We start from the raw sequence: 21,169 nt of genomic DNA, 5'->3' as shown, positions 1-21,169 counted from the left end.
AAGGAATCATATCCTTAAACCTAGTTACAGTGCTTTCTGAAAGACTTCTACTGTAATGAAACTTATTCCCCACTGCTGGGTAGTCCATCAGAGTAAATGTAAATGTTATTAAGAAATGATCAGACAGAAGGGGGTTTTCAGGGAATACTGTTAAGTCTTCAATTTCCATACCATAAGTCAGAACAAGATCTAAGATATGATTAAAGTGGTGGGTGGACTCATTTACATTTTGAGCAAAGCCAGTTGAGTCTAATAATAGATTAAATGCAGTTTTGAGGCTGTCATTCTCAGCATCTGTGTGGATGTTAAAATCGCCCACTATAATTATCTTATCTGAGCTAAGCACTAAGTCAGACAAAAGGTCTGAAAATTCACAGAATTTCACACAGAAGACCTTACTTGTGTGAAGCGCCTTGAGGCAACTTTGTTGTGATTTGTTGTGATATAAATGAAAATAAATTCAAACTAAAACTGATGTATATTTACTTGTACATTTATATTGTGGTATGTGGCATGCACAGGGTGTGCACCAGCCCTCTCATGCCTTCCATTGGCATTGTGTTTATTTTAATACATGCACCAAGTGCATGTCCGTTGGCACTGACTTGGAGTTAAATTTTAAGGAGTGTCTTTTAAAATATATGTTTGTTCTTGATACTTTCTGTGGGGTTTCCAGGATCCGGAGGCTTTATGTTGCTTACTTTTTGTGTATTTTTACAGTGCCGATCTGATGTGAGGTTCATATGTGGACCTTTAGTTTAAAAAAAAGTATTCCTGCATTATTCCCTCTGTTCCTTGTCCTCGGCAGCACAGAGAGGAAGTGCTGGTGTTGAAGACCGTTTGGGTTGTTGTTTGACTTTGCTTCTCTTCCCCTCTGAGCCCCATCTGCTGAGGCAATCACACTCCCAGGTGCAGAGAGAGCGAGGGGGGGCTTCCGAGGAACATCCAGCTGACCCACAGACAGAAAAAAACAAGGAAGGTGACAGATTTGAGATTGTAGAAATAGTCACGCTTCAGTGTTCCTGAAATCGGGGGTAAAGTCGTCACTGAGTGCTCAGAAATGTGACTTTTGTTTTCCACCATCAGGCCACGTGATGGTGTTCAAAGCGTGATAAGTATCCTCTCGCCACACTGAGCCCACTGAAAGGAGATCTTTGATAATTGGAGGAAGCAGAAGGAGGGAAAAAAGCTGCAAAGTGAAATAAGATGAAATTGAATGTGATGGTCTAGTTACCCTGCTGGCAACGCCCAAGCACATTCTCGCCTTGGAGCTGATGGTCCATTCCCCTGCAGCACCCCACCGAGCACACAGCGTGTTCTGATTTAACTGTGAGCGTGGAGCTCTGGGTAGTGTCACGCACACGGCGGGTCAGGTGTGTGTGTGTGTGTGTGTGTGTGTGGTTCAGGTCTGATTCTTCTGCATTCACTCATCCTTGCAGTCCAAAGCCCTCAGGCAGCACGGTTACTGCTGACTCCTGACCGGGCACCGACTGTTCTCTGCTTGCAGGGCCTCCGTACTGGACTTCATCGGCAAAGATGGAGAAGAAGCTGCACGCGGTTCCAGCTGCCAACACAGTCAAGTTCCGCTGTGCTGCAGGAGGCAACCCCCGACCCAAGCTACGCTGGCTGAAAAACAGCAGGCCATTCCGCCAAGAGGACCGCATGGGGGGCTATAAGGTAGGACACAGTCACAATTACTACCACGATTAATTAATCTGCCTTTTACCTGGTCAGAAAGTAGCACAATAAAAAGACTCTTACGTTCTCTCAGAACCAGTGAAAACATCTTCGATATTCCATTTAAAAGTAAAAAAGAAATCAAAATAAAAAAATCACAAGCTACTCCACTGATTTTTATTTTATTAACAGTTAAAAGTAGCGCTAATTTCAACCACCTTAAATCTAGTTAAACCAGTGTGCCTTGAATATTTAAAAGCACTAGTTGGAGCTCATTTATATGTATTTATTAATATGCTTTTCTTTTTTTTATTTTAGTTTTAGACACATTGAATGTGTGTATGTTGGAATATACCAACTCAATCTGATGCCAAGTTTGTGATGGCATCATGAAAATTGATTTAAACTACTCGTTTGTGATTATCACAAAATATTTTTGTGATGGTATGACACTTTGAGGTGACACGGGGCTCGTTTGGGGTTATGGTTTGGGTTAGGGTTAAAATTAGCCATCGATGAGTGACTACATCACAAAAATCTTAACAGTATTATGAAATAAAAGTGAAACTGGGCTGAATATTCAACACAGTTTTACTGAATATAGCACCTCCTTTGGATAATCTGTGCAAAATTACATGTTGGATTTTGGTTTAGTGGTTGGATACTCAACCGCCAAAATAAAAGCGTGATCACATCATTAAAACAATCAAATCCAACCAAGTTTGTTTCAATGCAAAAGGTTAAGTTATAAATAATCATTAATTAAACCACTTTTATAACTCAACCTTTTGTGTTGAAACCCTAAACCATAACCCTAACCATAACCATCTTGATAATTTTTACAGTGCATCTTTGACTAACACACAACCCTTCCATCCTGTTCAAGTCCATATTTGACTTAAACAGTTATGACCTTGACTCTGACGTTTAAAGGTCACCCTAGGTTGACGGTCGCCAATAGGCAGTATTGGACTTCATCTTTATGAGTCTCCATATAACCAATTCCTCCAAATAGCCATTCCAAATATTCCCTTTTTATATACTGGGCAGAAAAAGTTTGACTTTTAAGCATTATTTTCTTAAAATCAAATCACTGTGTCCATTGCTGACCCTCAGTAATATCATCAGATTTGGCCCAAATCACCTCAAAACTGAAAATTCTACAAATTTTATTCACAAACGGAAGGGGAGATATTCAGAGCTGAAACCACTAGTGAAACCAACTGAAACCAACAGTCGCCCTGTGTCTTCTGCCACCGTTCACAGGTGTAATAACACCAGTCATAACACACACAGCACAGTGAGGAGATTTTACACAGCCATGACAACGGACACGGAAGCACAAATAAGGACTTGTAAAGTGGAAGCTGGATGCCTCCAGTTACAAACGTGATGTTGTGAAGCCAGCTGTAGGTTGTGGCGAACAACAACCGGGGAGGGGGGGGGTGGAACTGCTCAACCGTGCACTCCGCTGGCTCCAGAGTAGACGTCCTCGGCATAAATCAAAGTATGTCTTCAGCGGCGGTGCTCAGAGCGTGGGACTGAAGGGTTAAACTCGTGGACAGTGAGGTGCAGATCAGGGAGAACAGGTCCCACTGGATCTGACGGGTGTGTGATTCCACTGTCACAAACTGTGATTCGCAAACAAACACTCGCTCAGCTGGTTGAAGTCTAAACTACCAGCTGTTTTCACACTCTGCTTTAACAAAACATAACAGATGGAAAATTTAAATTTAAATCAGCTCAGATTCTAATACAGTCACACGTCTCTCAGACTGACTCCAAACCTATTTAACAACTTTGTGCAGTAAAGCTGAAGGTGATTTAAATTTAAATTTACTAAACCCTTATTCCCTTCAAACCTTGTTTTTTTTTTTGGGGGGGGGGGGGGGGGGGGGTTTACTAGCTGTTATTAGGTGTCCACTCTGGACTGTCTATTGCACAGACAACACATATAGACAGACAAACACATTCATGCTCTCATTCACACCTAACATTCATTTGGAGTGGAGTCTGACTGATATGGATGTTTTTTGGTGGCTGACTCAATATTAGGGAGTTAAAAACAGCATGATACTGATATGTCTGCAATATACGTACACATAAAAAATTCCAGTGATTCCTAACAACTCCTGGTAGCACTTTATAATAACTACACCTTATTTAACCTTAAACATGAATAAATACATAATTAATGAATAACAAATAATCAATTAAGAATGACTGATACTTAAAAAGTAATTAGCTAATACATTTAATTGATCTTCTAATGAATAATGCATTAAGTGTGCATCAAGTGTTTACTTATTGTTTTTTCATACTTATAAACCATGAATAAACAATTTCAAAGTGCATGTATGTATGCATTATTACACCATGAGTTAGACATGTATTGATTTGGAAGTGTGATTAAATGATTTACTAATTAATGAATAGTTTGGGTAGTTGCTAATCACTACTTAGTCTTTTATGAACTTTTCTAAAGTGAAGAGGATTTATACTTTATTACATATTTGTTCATGTATGTATCCTTCCTATGGTCCTGGTGCCCCGTGTGCTTAATAAAGTCTTTAATGAATAAATGAATGAGTGAATTTATCGCCCAAAAATCAATCCATGAGACTAGAATGAAGAACATAGTCTTTGTATTTAAATATGGCACAAATATATAAATACAAATCAAAACATGGGACATGCCAACAGCAGGACACCAAACCTTATTAATTGGGGCTAAAGAAGATGTAGTTATTATAAAGTGCTACCCAACTATTACGACAAAGAAATGTAATTGAGATTTGATGTTTTGCAGTTCAAACAAAAACTTTCTTATGAATCAATATAAATATAGCCAACAACCAACCAAAGTACATCACGCTGCCTTCACTCAGATTGGCAGTCGCTGTGTGACATCAGTCAGCATTTGCATGAAATATACTTCTCATCATTCTGGCCCCGCCTAGCGGGTGATATATTGACCACTTGTATCTTGTCGTAGTAAAATGCACACTGATTGAAAATGAATGAAAGCTGGCTGCTTTGCCTCTGTCTCTTATAGCTAATGTGATCAAGGGCTGACGGGGATCCCAGCCATGCTTTACAGAATTGTAAACAGTATCCTTGGAGCGTCCTCTACTGGATAAACTACTTAATTATACCATTTCCAAGATCCAAGGTGTTTTTCTGTATTCTTTATTCAATAAAATCAAAGCTTTTATATCAGCCAAAATAAAGCTGGTACTTTTTTATCATCTAATATCATCTGATATTATCGCCAACCAACATATCGGTCAGGTGCTAATTTAGAGTCACCAGTTCACCTAACCAGCATGTCTTTGGAAGTTGAAGGAAGCCAGAGCACCTGGAAGGTGCCCATGCAAACACGGGAGAATATGCAGACTCCACACAGAAAGGACCTTATCAGATGCAAACTTGTGACCTTCTCACTGCGAGGCAACAGTGCTAACCACTCATCCACCGTGCCGCCCTGGGCTGATTTATATGTCCTGAAAATACTTGATTCTGTATGTCATGGGAAAGTAAAGATGCTCAGTTCAGTTTTATGTCCTCATTTTATGAAAGTGCACACAGAGAAGGACAGCTTGTCTGAATGTGAAAAATCCCCCCAGTGACAGAGTCCATCTGGATTACACTCTGGTTGTTTTGCTCTTCACTTCCTTATACAGCACACATTAAATAACACAGAGTCACTCTGTCAGAGCGGAACAGTAGTTTTAATAATTGCTTATGAAATGAAATTATGAGGAAATTTGATGTGGCTCCTGGTTAATGGCTGATGGTTTACGAGGAAACGTGTATTCCTGCCAGGAAGGTTTAACAGCACATTCTGATGATGCAGCTGTTAGTGTCACTTCCCTCAACGGGCCCGTTAACATTCACAAGAAGAACATCGATGTCACCAAAACAAACAGCTCCATCAGGCAGGTGTCAGTAAAAGTAATATGTATATGTTGCGGACATGAATGAGCAAAGCTCTTCAGCATCTCACCATGTCATTTACGTCCTTCAGACTTTTCTTTTTTTTTTGAGTAAATGCTTTTGGGCAGCATTAGCATGGCTAAAAACCTTCAAGCAATTTACACGCTAAATAATCACTGACTGACCTCATGTGCTGTCAAGGTGCGCGCTGCCTCTCATTTTCGCATTCAATGTCAACTCAACATTTAGCATTCCCTGTTTCAGTGTCAACTGTGCACTAAATTCCTGTGAGATCTCCTCTATTCACATGCGATCTCCTCTTTATCTTTTTAAAATTTGAGACAAACAAAATTACTCCAAAACCTTACAGAGGATAAACATACCAGTGCTAAAACAACATAATGAAAAGCAGGTTAATATCCTCTGCTGTAGCTCCAGGAAGTGTTCAACATTCCTGTGACATCCAATAAGATCTCTTCTATTGTCAATCCAGGAAGTGTTGATCCAAGAAGTGTTCAACATTTGACATTTCCCGTTTCACTGTGGACTCAAAATTTGGCACTCCCTGTTTGGGACACAGTGTACCATGAGCGAGCTTGTGGTGCTTCGCTTATATCAGTGTTGGGTTGGCTCTGATTAGCTTGCACATCAGACTGCATGGCCTAACCCTCAGCCTATGCTGAGGAAAATGCTTTTAAAAAAAGGTTTTCTTAGGTAATAATTGCACTGATACTTGTAGCAGAAAAACCCAACCCCATCACATGGAAAAAAATGTGATACCGTCATGAAAAATGATTTAGTGATAGTCGTTTCGATGCCCTCTCGAAATGCGTTACATTTTCCTGAAGCTATCATGAAATTTGAGGCGATACTGGGGGACTGTTTAAGTGATAGAAACTTGACCCCGTCATGAAAATGTTACACATTTCCTGATGGTATTACAAAACAAACAAACTGTTGTGAAAGTGTCGTGACACGGACCCACAACAGGGGGCGTTAATGAACGGACAATGGATAAGCCAAAAAGTAACAATTTAATGTTGTGAATCGCACAACGAAGTACAGACAATAACAATATGGTGGAATGTCAATTATACACAAGGTGACGTGTGGGCAGGCTCGACGATAGAAGACGTCTGGCGAGAGAAGAGCCGGATCCCACACAGCTTCCACCACCAACGGATCTGAAGAACACCGGAGCTGCCAAGCCCTGCGCCCCAGGTGGCCACTGTCTTCAGCAGTCAGACCCGGTACTGCTGGCAGAGAACAGAGACAGTACTGATGAGTGTGAGTTCGCACACTCAGTAATCCCACAGTCAGTGTTTAGTTAGGAGGGAGCACCTCCACCTCCAATCACACACTCGTGCAGCTCCTGTTTAACCACTTATCTGGTTTGGGGTGTGAGGCGAAGCCGTCGCTGATCACACCAAACGCCAATCCCACAGATAAGGACACACCACAGGAAAACGGCTGCAAAGAAGTTCAGATTGTTACTTTGTAAGTCAGCAGAGAAGTTACCTGATTGGTAGCTGATTTCTCGGCGGGGAGGTGGAGTTGCAGTCCGGCCTTTATGGTGGTGGTGATGTGTAGTGGATGAGTGACAGCTGGTACGGATGATGAGTGACAGCTGTCACTCCCGGTTGCTCCGACGCCCTCTCGTGCTTGAAGCCCGCACCTCAAGCAGGGCGCCATCTTGTGGTGGTGGGCCAGCAGTACCTCCTCTTCAGCGGCCCACACAACAGAAACAAAAAAACCCAAACAAAACAAAAACATGAGTTTTTGGCTCTACTCTACTCTTTTCTACTCTCCTATTTTACTCTTCCTTTTTAGATATTTAGATATACCTTTATATACCAGCATAGTTCCACCTTAGAATTGGAATATAATATATAAGATATACCTCACTGAATTTTCATGAGACAGGGCTGGAAAGGGCAAGATACACACCCACCTTTCTGACCTTTCACAGTAAAAGCTTGAGACATGCACTGTTGTTAAAGTAATAGTAATAAGAACAATAACAGTAACAACATTTGGCTGTGCTGCATTTTCTAACCATTTATGGGCTTCACAAAATAAACTGCAACAATTTTCATGAAAGGTAATGCAGAGTTTGTGTCTGTTTTGAAATAGTGGTTAGAAATATTTTGGCATTCAGATAAAGAGGACGAGTGCCAGAATTTAATGAAGACAAGAAATGAAAAGTCAAATTTTCAAGTTCTAATTTTGTGTTTGTGTTTGAAATGTAATTTCTGTTTGGCGACAGCCTTTGTCCTCGGGGACACATCCAATTAAATGTGATCTGGTGGTCATCTGACTCCGCCCATCATATAAAACATCACTGGAGTGAACACACACGGCCTTGGTCATGTAATACACGTGACTTTTCCCTGTGACCAGATGTTTTTTAGATGTGATCACCTGATTAAAGGAGCCTTTTTGTTTTTTGTTTTCCCAACTTTTCAGTTTCTGAATTCTTTCTCAGCTAATTTTCGCTGAACATTGGTTATCTGCTAATGCGTTTTGGTACTTGGTTTCAAATCCACAATCCGGATCACATCTGGATCAGACTTTGTCAGGTGATAGTAAGTGTCAGTATGCACCTCACTTTGAAATATGAGAGTGATTGGGGCGTGTTTGACTAAGATATAATGTAAAATATGCAGTAAATGGGGTTTTCAGTCGAACCTCTGGCACACTGGACCAGCTCTACACGGTCCATCAGGTGCTTGAGGGTTCATGGGAGTTCGCCCAACCAGTCCACATGTGTTTTGTGGATCTGGAGAAGGCGTTCACCCTGTGGGGGGGTGCTCCGGGAGTACGGGGTCCGGGGTCCTTTGCTAAGGGCTATCCGGCCCCTGTACGACCGCAGCAGGAGCTTGGTTCGCATTGCCGGTAGTAAGTCAAACCTGTTTCCAGTGCACGTTGGCCTCCACCAGGGCTGCCCTTTGTCACCGGTTCTGTTCAATATTTTATGGACAGAATTTCTAGGCGCAGCCAGGGTGTAGAGGGGGTCTGGTTTTGGAACCACAGAATCTCGTCTCTGCTGTTTGCGGACGATGTGGTTCTGTTGGCTTCGTCAAATCACGACCTTCAGCGTGCACAGGGGCGGTTTGCAGCCGAGTGTGAAGCGTCCGGGATGAGAATCAGCACCTCCAAATCCGAGGCCATGGTTCTCGACCGGAAAAAGGTGCTTTGCCCTCTTCAGGTCGGTGGAGTGTCCTTGCCTCAAGTGGAGGAGTTTAAGTATCTCAGGGTCTTGTTTACAAGTGAGGGACGGATGGAGCGTGAGATCGATAGACGGATCGGTGCAGCATCTGCAGTGATGCGGTCGCTGTATCGGACCGTCGTGGTGAAGAGAGAGTTGAGTAGGGGGCAAAGCTCTCGATTTAATGATCGATCTACGTTCCGATCCTCACCTATGGTCATGAGATTTGGCTCATGACCGAAAGAACGAGATCGCGAGTATAAGCGGCCGAGATGAGTTTCCTCCGCAGGGTGGCTGGGCGCTCCCTTAGAGATAGGGTGAGGAGCTCGGAGTTGAGCTGCTGCTCCTCCACGTCGAAAGGAGTCAGTTGAGGTGGCTCAGGCATCTCTTCCGGATGCCCCCTGGACGCCTCGCTGGAGAGGTGTTCTGGGCCCAGGGGAAGACCCAGGACACGCTGGAGGGACTACATCTCTCGGCTGGCTTGGGAACGCCTTGGGGTTCCCCCAGAGGAGCTGGGGGAGGTGTGTGTGGATCGGGAGGTCTGGGCGGCTTTGCTTGAGCTGCTGCCCCCGCGACCCGACTGGATGGCATTTTCAGTGTTAAATTTAAATGGTCACAAAATCTGTAATCTGGATCAGATCCAGATCAAACTTTGTCAGTCGATTAAAGGATACGATCTACATAACACACTCAAATATGAACAAAATTTGCAATTCTTTTTTGACAAAGTCATGCATTTTTGAAAATTTCTCGGGATTATTTCCAAGAGTTTTCCTGACTTTGACCTTTGACCTTTGATTTTGAAAATTGAATCAGTTCTTGCCTATCAAGATATGAATCCTCTGTAAAAATTTCATAAAAATATATGAAAAATTACAGGCAGTTACAAGCTGTTCACAAACAAACATAACCTCTGCCCAGTTTCATTGGCAGACGGAGTGAGAAAGCACAACTTTAACAACTGGCTTTTGGCGTGTGTTAAAATCGTAGCTCTTTTTCCTCGTGGCTGTGGGAACCTCTTGCCTGTCTTGGCAGAGCTGTGCCCTTTAATGAGTGCTCCCATAGTTTCTCTCTCTCTTTCATTTATTTTGTCCCTGAATGTTGGACAGAAGCTGTGGCCGAGCCCAGCCCTGTGGCCTAATCTGCTCATTGTAGGAGCTGTCAGCCTGTACAAGTAGCGCACTGACAGGAACGCTGTTGTTCGCTCACACCTGTAGATTCCGCACACAGGTGAAACTGTTCAGTGCAAATGATGATGAATAACTGTGTGTTTGTACCGTGCAGGGCGGGGTTGTGATAACAGTGAGATGGAGGTCACAGAGACGGGCTTCAAACTGTTCCACTAATAGTTCTTGCTCTGCAGAATCTCTGGTAACAATATCAAACCATATTGTGATCGGAGCTTAAAGTGTCTCTGTGAGCGTGAACACTGACCAGGCTTCCATGCGAGACATACTGATTTTCTCTCAGGTGGATGGTCAGGCAGCTGTGTGGGACATCATGAGACTTATTGCCGGATGTCATAGCCGGATTACCCATCGGTACGGCTGATGAGATCCAAAGACGTGAAAAGCTTATGGGGCCATCAGGTCAATGGACAGAGGTTTATGGTGATGCCGGTACCACTGCAAGAAAATCAACGTCCAAGTCTTTCGGGTTCAGCTGCTTTCAGGCTGGAAACTTGCCAAACTTGGAACTAAAGTGACTAGGGGGTGACTGAAAAGTTCTGAGCCTGAACCATAATGGATGGTTCTTCATCTTTTGCATTCTGAAAAACGAACATTTCCCAAGAATGTGTGAAGTTTTGACTCACTGGTTGCAATGTTGAGAAATGTTGGTTTCCTAGGATGCAAAAGATGGAGAACCATGCAGTGATTATTTATGGAGATTCAGATGAGGCGTGTGAGGGAGCATCAGCTGCCAAACTATCACCATGTGGCACATTTACCCAGGATCCAGGTGAGGACTGTCAGTGAACTGGGACGCCACCCATCACCTGTCCGGGACATATAGATGGTTACCCCATTTTCCAGCATATATGTTTTTTTTTTACTTGTTTGGGAGGTTCTGCAACTTTTACCCCCAGTATGACTTACGTGTACAGGTAGTAAACATGTACAGGCAGTAAACATGCTTACTGTCTAGCGTGACCCATTTATATGTTATATGTTGGCTGTTCAGTTTGTTTGTAAGTCCATTGTTGATTTTGCCGGATAGGGATTTATAAAATAAATAGATTACACATTGGGAACGTTCAATAATTGTGCATCTAACAGTCCAAACGTGTACTTAAAATATTTTATTGACACGCCCTGTGAGAAGACATCACCAGTGTTCCACTGCATCCCATTTCATTCATTCATTCATCTTCAACCACTGATCCGCAGTGTTGTATAGTAACGAAGTAAAAATACTTCACTCCTGTACTTAAGTATGTTTTGGGAGACTTTGTACTTTACTTGAGTTTTTTTAAATTCAGCTTACTTTCACTTTTACTTCACTACATTTCTGACCTTAATTGCATACTTCTACTGCGATACATTTTCTATGCGCCATGCCATTACTCGTTACAAGAAAACAAACAAACAAAAAAACACACACGCACACACACATGAAAAAAGTCGTGTTTTCACCCAGAGACACCACTGATTACTAGTGACTGCAACGAAGGCCGATTTGTCATGAGACATGTCCGGTAACCTTTTTTGCAGTTGTGCACTTGGGGGGTGTTTGTCAGGAAAATTATCATTTCTCTACATTGATTACAGAACTTTTCTGCAGCGCGTCTTTGCATTGAACCTTGAACAAATTGAAGCAGTGATTCGCAGGTCGAAGCAGTGCTTCGATCTATGATTCGTGGATTTTATTTTGCTTTATCCTAATTTTTTTCCCGCTAAAACCCTGAAGAGCATATGTCTGTGAATAATATTTAATATTTTTATGTTAAACCGACCTGTTATGGTCTTCTGACACAGCTGATAACTTAAAAACGGGGCCGATGCTAACACCTTAGCATGTCTATTTCAATGTTAAAGTTAGCATTAAGCACGTTTGTGTTGATTTGTGTTTGTTGTCGTAAAAGAGTTAAATTGTAATTTTTTTAATTTATTTTTATTCATATATTATAGCAACAACAATAATAGTCTACATAATAGACAAATAATGTTACAATACAATTTTAGAGAAAGAGACAAAAAGAACCTAATGAAACAAAACACAACTGAAAAGATAAAACCATGTAACAGTGAAAATAAATACATATAGAAATAAATAACTGTTTCCTGTGAACACCTAGTGAGTAGCCTACTCTCGTTTAATTTTTGAAACCTTGTTTCTGAAGTGTTTTTGTGTAATGTGCATAATTTTCAGTATTGTGACTAATACTACCAGTCATTTACAAGCCAAAAATCAGTCAGTTTTTGATTATTAACATTTACTTGTACTTTTACTTTCAATACTTGAGTACATTTAGTTGTACATTACTTAAGTACAATAAATACTAGATACTTTAAGACTTTTACTTGAGTAGCATTTCAATCAGTGACTTGAACTTCTACCAAAGTCATTTTTTTAATGGGTATCTGTACTTTTACTTAAGTGTGATTTTCCGGTACTTTATACAACACTGCTGATCCGGGATCGTCAGCTAATATGAACAGCATTTACAGCAATTATAATTTGTAGCATGAAAGTAAATATCAGAAAACCGTTATTTATTTCTTAGAAGCTGCCCTCAAATTACAGTGAACCGTTGCTGTGAATTTGTAAAAGATGTATTTACTGAGTAGTCATCAGTGCTGGAATAGATTTTGTTCTTGCTCAGTCATTCAGGCAGAATCAGCTTATGAATTGTGTTCCACTGTACTGCAGTTTCCCCCTTGTCTGCGATTTAATTCCCGTTCACCCCTAATGAGTACCCCTGCCTCTTGCACACAGGTGCGGAGCCAGCACTGGACCCTGATCATGGAGAGCGTGGTGCCGTCGGACAAAGGCAACTACACGTGTCTGGTGGAGAATGAATATGGATCCATCAACCACACCTACACCCTGGATGTAGTAGGTCAGTACCACACGTAAATCCTTTGCATACACAGAGGGGGCGCTGTGGACGAGTGGAGTGGAGGCGGGACAGATGAATTCCCACAGTGACAGTACTGTGTTTGTGTCTCCGGATCATCAACTGAAATCCAGAAAGAGCTGACTTTCATCCTTTGGCATAGTTACGTATTTTTTCATGAGGATTCAAGTCGTGAAAACAGCAAGCTGATCAGACCAATACGCACTGCCACAATAAGAGCCTGTATTTCAAATTAAAAGCCTGTGAGGTTGCTGCAGACCTGACAGAATTAATCAGTCTGTCCATCCTCCAACATCCCAGACAGCAGATTCAACACCATCAACTCTGTCACAGTGCAAATAGAAAACCTGAGTTATTCGGAATTTCTTTAGATGGAATATTGAGCAGCTTCAGAAAAGCTTATCGACATCAAAAATTCATTTTAGAAAATTTTAGAAACAGATTAAACCTTCAATAAAGACTTTCAGAAAAGCCAAGAAATTTTCTGTGTCAGTAGTAAAATGTAGCATAACTGTAAACAGATTTCCCCCAAAAGTCAGCTGTCCCCAGTATGTAGTACAAATGACCACATCTAGAACCTGTAGTCCCCCACAGGTCAATGTCCTAGTTCCACATATCTCTTCTGATGAGCATCTTTATATTTTGGGATATTGGGATGGGTTCTTCTGTGTGGGCAAACTATGACCTAACTGTAGAATTACACAAAGTTTTTTGGTGACTGTCAGATTTCAGTTAGAATCAAATGACATTGCAGTTTGCGTGCCCATTTTTATTGAAGTTATTTATGCTTGCTGTAGACAGCAGCAGTAGGAAGAGCTGCAACACTCACTGCTGAATGAAATTTGATTCGATGTAATGAAATGTTTCAGAGTTAATAGTCTGCGCAGATTCACTGTCAGCTGGTGGGTTTCCACAAACCTCCAAACTGCACAATTTGAAGTAGCGAATTGGAAATGCACTTAATAGAAACACGTGTATTTCAGAAGAATGTCACAAAATAATAAATTCAAAATAAAAAAAATTGCATGAAAAATTTTTTTATGCACATATGAGGTCCTTTTGCTGTCAGTTTGAAAAAGCCATATGCAGGTTGCAAACTGCAAACAGAAAGAGTTACATGAAGTTGTAAAATACATGGCGTGGTACATGTGGACAGAGTATGGGATGGAGAGCTTGTTAAATTTTATAAGAGATGATGTTACAGCAATACTGGATTCAACAAGTCAACAAAATGGCAATATGTAGCGGGACTTACCCTTCCGTCACACTGACTATTGGAAATATTGGAGTTATTGTGAGAGCCTCGCTGGAATGGAAATTATTGCTTGAGGACTAAACCCAGCAGTCACATTCCATCACTCAGTGGAAATTGCTGTCAGTTTGCAATTGTGCTTTATCAACATTCTGAACATATCACTTAAATTTTGCACAAATCTATAATGCAAAGCTACTTACTGATTCCTTGCAAGAAAGAAGTCCCATGGTTGGAATGTTGTCTTGTTTTCATTACATCAGATGGAGAATAGTTAAGTCTTTCTAAACACACGAAGGTCCACTCACAAACACAGCAGTACTCCCCAAACCAGGCCTCCTGCTCTGCTCCCCTCTGGAGTCAGCTAAAGCTCCCCTCCAGACCACATATTTTTTCTTTTTTTTTGGTTCTGTTTTATTGCACAGCAGTAAGCCCCCTCCATGTCTGGCTCCACAGCCACTGCCCCCCTGCAACCTCTTTCCTAATTTATCGCTCCAGTGTAGTGGGGAGAAAGGAGGGGGAGAAGACAGAAAATGCTGGTCTTATCAGTCTTTTTCACCCAAATGACCTGCAGGATCAGCTATTGACAGCTGCAGAACCAATTATTTCTGTTTCAGATGGCAGAACGTGTCAGTCCTAGTCATCCATGAGTAGACGGAAGCACAGACATGAACGCAGAGTCGCAACAGACCCAAGAACCACGGCACCAATGCACTACAGCACTATGTTAGCAGCACCAGCTTGCAGGTCATAGTGCTGGATCACTGCCTTACCAGTAGACAATGTCACATTTCTGTCTAATGAACAACAAAGTTGCCTCAAGGCTCTTCACAAAAGTAAGGTCTAACCTTACCAACCCCTAGAGCAAGCATACAGGCGACAGTAGTAAGGAAAAACTCACCTCTGATGATACTGAGGAAGAAACCTCAAGCAGACCAGATTCAGAGGGGTGGCCCACTGCTTAAGCCATTCTAACAGTTACAAGGTGAAGCATCATTTTGTTGAACCAGTAAACTAGCATTGATTGTTTTATCAAAGCTATATGTAAACGTATGTCTGCAAGGTTAATATCCTCTGCTGTAGCTGTAATATAATATATATAGTGAGAATCATATTCTTTAGAAGTTACAGAAGATGGCTGATTTTCATTTTAATCAAAGTCCAGTCTGCTTAACCCTCTGGGGCTGACGCCGTCATATACGATAGCTAAGACCAAGCTTTACTAAATTATAAATAACTTTTTAATGATATGAGATAGAAACTTTCTTTTGCTGAAAAGTTAACTCCGCGGACGTTCGAGCCAGCCATTGGCCATTTTTGTACTCCTCATAGAAGCTGCGTGATGACATGCGCAATGTGAGTGTCCAATCGGAATTGGTTCACCGTCACATGGTTTTCCAAAATCCAATTGTAGGGCAGATTTACCTCACGTGAAAAGCCAAAGATCATTTTCAGGAGTGATATGTTACTAGTTGGCCCATTTGAATAGCCCCCTGGGTGCTCCAATGAGTACATACTATTCCAATGCATCCTGCACCATTACGCACAGCGAAAGTGAAAGGAGACGGAGCATACAGAGAGCCTCTGATGACAATCTCACGTGCTCAAACAAAGAGTATGTAACTATCAGGATTGCTCCACTAGTTTGCATGTGAATGTTACTGGATAACTCTGTTGCTTTCTCTGCGTAAAGCACTGTTTACCATATCAAAATAACAAAACGCATAGACCATTTTGTATATATTGTTCAAAATGTGCATTTGTGTTTATTATTTGAACCTTTTTGTACAGACTTTTACACAAGACCTCAAATTACCTTTATAAAGTGTCAAAACAGTTGTTTATTATAGTTTGCTGTGTTTTGAATAAATGTGAGTGGAAAATTATTTTTCGCTTTATTTTTTCCTTTCTTATTTCTGATTGTAAACCTTTATTACACTTATAAAACATAACAAAAACATATATTCTGAAAGCACAGGTTGTCCTGAAAAAAAGAGACATAAAACTTGATTGTGGGATGCAGAGAGAGCTGTTGACAGCAATAATCAAACATTTATGCCAGACGAGTGAACTGTCCAAAAAATCCCCTCGGACCCCAGAGGGTTAGCCCTCTACAGTACACATCAGGAAACTTATTGATCTGTACATTTGGGGTCCATTCAGACCCCGTCAGAAGGTCTTGTTTTTTAATACTATTGCATTTTTTTGTTCATGGAATTTATTGCACATATCTGTAATATAACTTGACAGTGTCACTTTGCATCTGTTTTGAAAATAAGACTTTTGAGTATCTGCCTGATAAAGTACATTTCATTTGGAAAAAAAAATATTTTTTTTTCATCTTTTTTGAATCAGTCAATCAATCAATCAATCAATTTTTTTTTATATAGCGCCAAATCACAACAAACAGTTGCCCCAAGGCGCTTTATATTGTAAGGCAAGGCCATACAATAATTATCTAAAACCCCAACGGTCAAAACGACCCCCTGTGAGCAAGCACTTGGCTACAGTGGGGAGGAAAACTCCCTTTTAACAGGAAGAAACCTCCAGCAGAACCAGGCTCAGGGAGGGGCAGTCTTCTGCTGGGACTGGTTGGGGCTGAGGGAGAGAACCAGGAAAAAGACATGCTGTGGAAGAGAGCAGAGATCGATCACTAATGATTAAATGCAGAGTGGTGCATACAGAGCAAAAAGAGAAAGAAACAGTGCATCATGGGAACCCCCCAGCAGTCTACGTCTATAGCAGCGTAACTAAGGGATGGTTCAGGGTCACCTGATCCAGCCCTAACTATAAGCTTTAGCAAAAAGGAAAGTTTTAAGCCTAATCTTAAAAGTAGAGAGGGTGTCTGTCTCCCTGATCTGAATTGGGAGCTGGTTCCACAGGAGAGGAGCCTGAAAGCTGAAGGCTCTGCCTCCCATTCTACTCTTACAAACCCTAGGAACTACAAGTAAGCCTGCAGTCTGAGAGCGAAGCGCTCTATTGGGGTGATATGGTACTACGAGGTCCCTAAGATAAGATGGGACCTGATTATTCAAAACCTTATAAGTAAGAAGAAGAATTTTAAATTCTATTCTAGAATTAACAGGAAGCCAATGAAGAGAGGCCAATATGGGTGAGATATGCTCTCTCCTTCTAGTCCCCGTCAGTACTCTAGCTGCAGCATTTTGAATTAACTGAAGGCTTTTTAGGGAACTTTTAGGACAACCTGATAATAATGAATTACAAAAGTCCAGCCTAGAGGAAATAAATGCATGAATTAGTTTTTCAGCATCACTCTGAGACAAGACCTTTCTGATTTTAGAGATATTGCGTAAATGCAAAAAAGCAGTCCTACATATTTGTTTAATATGCGCTTTGAATGACATATCCTGATCAAAAATGACTCCAAGATTTCTCACAGTATTACTAGAGGTCAGGGTAATGCCATCCACAGTAAGGATCTGGTTAGACACCATGTTTCTAAGATTTGTGGGGCCAAGTACAATAACTTCAGTTTTATCTGAGTTTAAAAGCAGGAAATTAGAGGTTGAACATGACATATCAACACAAAAAGTCATCAGTTACTGCTATTCCCTGCAGCTGTTCCACCACAAATAACCTGAGTATGAACTGCTCTGACATTTCAGTAGTTATGAAAAATAGATGCTGAGCTCAAGATTTTGCCGTGAAGTCTGACCAGGTACCATGATATCATGCTTGAAACAGACAAAGTATAAAATAAGATACAATAAGTGAAAAGGATGATAACTGTATAGGTGACTTTTACTTAAAAGTTCAGCTGAATAAGTATAAGAGTTCCCAAATTATGTCAGCAACAGTCAGAAATATCAACAGTCAGATCCACATTAGGTGGGGGTCTCACAGGGAGGTGCATTAGTACATCACAATACCATATCACTGACTTGATAGCAAACACCAACAAAATAAAAGTAAAAACCCAAAACTTTAACAACTGTGTCTTGTATGGAAGATTCAGTGTCCACGGGGAATCCAAACAGCAGATAATACAGCAGAAAGATCCATAACAAGCTGTACTTTGACACAAAAACAAATCCCAGACACTAGTCACACACTCCTGCCTTAGCAGAAAAAACAGAAACTCGTTCATCTCATCTCGTCTGTGCCTGTGCCCGCCTGCACACAGACAGAGCACACCACAGCTGGGTGTCACTAGCACTTTTCCTTTGTTTCATATTGAACAGTTTTTGTCTTACCATGAACAATGCTGCAGATGAAGCATGTTGTCTGTCCCAATCCTTCTATTTATTCAGGAATTTGCATGTGAGGTGCATGGACCAGCGATCAGTGAAGACATTCTGCATACTGAGAATGAATCTTTGCACATAGGAGTGGATGCAACAAATGCTCATCCAAGTTTCAAATCAGTCACTACACTTTCATTATTTGGTGCTACTTGTTCATTCATTCATTTTCTAAACCTTCTTATTCCAGCTAAGGGTTGTGATACTTTGACAGGAGTTTTTGTGTTTGTGTCTTTGTTGCTTGCACTGAGCATTGCTGAACATTTCTCACTTCTGACTTCACATTCTCAAGTACTTGGTGCACTTTTATCTTAAAGCAAATGACAGATGACACTCTGGTTGATTTTGCAGAGGATTAATTAGGTCACGTCATTCAGCCCCATCGTACCTTACTTTCTACTCTACTCTCCACATAAATAGCACTGTGCGATTGGATATGCCCCCAAAGCTTTTGCATCATAGACGGCGTGCTGTTGATCATTGAGATGGGGCCCTGTGTCTCTCCGCAGGTTTTACAAAGAGACATTTGGCTTCAGAAACTTATTCATACCCTGCTCCACAATAGGCCGAGTGGGTGAGAAGTCATCTGAAGGATGGAGCAAGAGATAAATGGGGTGATCGAGAAAATTAACAAGATGAGCCCCAGACATGTGGAGGAAGGAGATTGATGGAGTTCAGAAAAGTGCATGGTCAGGGCAGGCACTGGAATATTATTACTTTTCCCTTGTAATTGTGACTTGTTTGTCCTCCATTATTAGTCTAGTTTGTAGCCTTCTTCTCAGAACCTCACCCTCTGAGCGCCCCCCGTGACCCGCCCCCGACCTCACACACTTACCTGAAGGCAATGTTTTGGAAATTCAGTGCAGCGCCCAGGGCTGATGTCACTTTGTGTGTGTGTGGGAGGGGCATCAGGCGGGGGTTGGTGGGCTCCTCAGTGTGGTGGTGATGACCGGGTCGTGCATGAAAGGGGGCTTTGTTCCACAGGTCTTGCTCTGTTTGGATTCGTAGGCCAAATGTTTGCTGGTAAAAGAATGCAGATAACTGGAGACGTAGGAGCGGGATGAAGGTGTTTCACTTTCCAAGACTAGCACTTATTTTGACTTAACCCCTGAGTTGCATGCATGACCTGCAATTGACTTTACAAAACGTCTCCTGCTGCAGGATTTCAGGATACTTTCAGGTCATTGTTTTGAGAGAAGTCTCCAAATGCTCCCGAGATAAGAGCAAGGCAATGCGGGAACATTTACGTAAACAGAAAACACATTTCTGCTTCTGCAAAGATAAATCCTGCACATTCAACTGTATGAGGCTGAAAGGGAAACAAAAGATTTTTGTATTGTCCCCTTAAATGAATACTAGCGCGTTGCCCGTCGGGAGCCACGGGCTCTAGATTGGGTAGGGTTTATAAATTACATAGCTGACATTTTTCAAGGGTAGTAAGAAATTAAGCAAAGTTTGTATAGCGAGTTGGAATGGCATGTGAGTCCAGAATGTTTTCAGAACCTTAGACCTCAACAATTCTTAGAAGAACTCAACCCTTTTATTTCCTGTTAATTACATAATTTTTTATGTTAATTTAATGTCTTAATGTATTTATGAATTGTTTAGGTTATTGTTATCATATCCAATTGTTAAGCGCTGATGTAACGCATCACATGATAAATCTGTTTCCGGGTCCAAAAACCTCCAAGTTTACAATTAAAGTTACGTCTGTTTGATCCTTTTAAGGATTTACAGTTTAAGTTTAGTTTACAGTGTGCACAAACCTCCGTCCCTTCCTTCTCCGCCTCCACCTCCGTTAACCGCATTCGTCTGGTTCTATGGTCAGAACACTTAATAAAACTTTTTTTTTCTTTTACTTTACATATTTTATTATGCACAGGTAAAATATACATGTCTGTTTGTTAATAAAAAATATTTATTACAATAAACAGGACGTTAAAGTGCAAACTTCACTTTCTCCCTGAACGACATGAACAGGAAGTGATCACAGCTCGCAGCAACTCCCATTGAAAATAACGGAGAAACAACCTGAGCGTCTGACATTTTTACATAAAACAAACACAGTAACAACGTCTAAAAACCCAGTTAATATATCCAGGAGAGTTTTAGGCACAATATACAAAGAGTTTTATGTTGCCATGTTAATGCTGTTGTCCGTGTGCAGCCTGATCAGAGTGTAAGTGCAGCCTGATCAGAGCGTCTCAGTGCAGTTCTCAATGTTAATGACAGCGCGCCTTTTTTGTTTGGAGCCGGAAGTTGAAAATCACATGATGCGTTACATCACACTTAACAACCGGATACACACTGTTATTATTATTATTATCATCAGCATTATTCATTTTATTTTATTGTGACTTTTTTGGGGAAATGAAATAAATCAACAAAATCTTTAACATGTAGCTGTGTGGATATCTGACCATGTGAGTTTTAGAAAACAATCAGAAATAATCTTCAACTACACCTTGTAGTGAAGTGCAGTTTACAGCAAACACTCTCTCTCTCTCTCAAAGCCCCCATTCACTGCATACATCGGTTGAATGTCTACTTCATTTTCTTTTTCTTTCACAGCTAAATTCATCCAAGATCATTCCTTCAGGGCTGTGTGTTGCCGTAACTGTGTTATTTGAGTTTGAAAATAACTGTTGCTGTTAAACAGTCAGAAAGTGGTTTACTTCTGATTTAGTGCAGTTTTGTGCAGAAACAGTCTCTCTCACTGAAACCCACACCTGCTCCAAACCTATTATCAATCCTGC

At 41.1% G+C, this 21,169-nt stretch overlaps 1 protein-coding gene across 1 annotated transcript in view; it reads left to right on the top strand.

Moving 5' to 3' along the window:
- The window catches only part of LOC117523810 (fibroblast growth factor receptor 2-like), a 130,280-nt gene that overhangs the window by 46,187 nt on the left and 62,924 nt on the right, over window positions 1-21,169 (top strand). The window contains 2 exon segments of the mRNA XM_034185419.1: window positions 1,508-1,677; window positions 12,758-12,881. Coding sequence (XP_034041310.1) covers window positions 1,508-1,677; window positions 12,758-12,881 — 294 coding nt within the window.

This window comes from Thalassophryne amazonica, chromosome 13, assembly GCF_902500255.1.
Source record: "Thalassophryne amazonica chromosome 13, fThaAma1.1, whole genome shotgun sequence".
Classification (NCBI taxonomy): domain Eukaryota; kingdom Metazoa; phylum Chordata; class Actinopteri; order Batrachoidiformes; family Batrachoididae; genus Thalassophryne; species Thalassophryne amazonica.
This window is presented reverse-complemented; position numbering and strand designations above follow the sequence as displayed.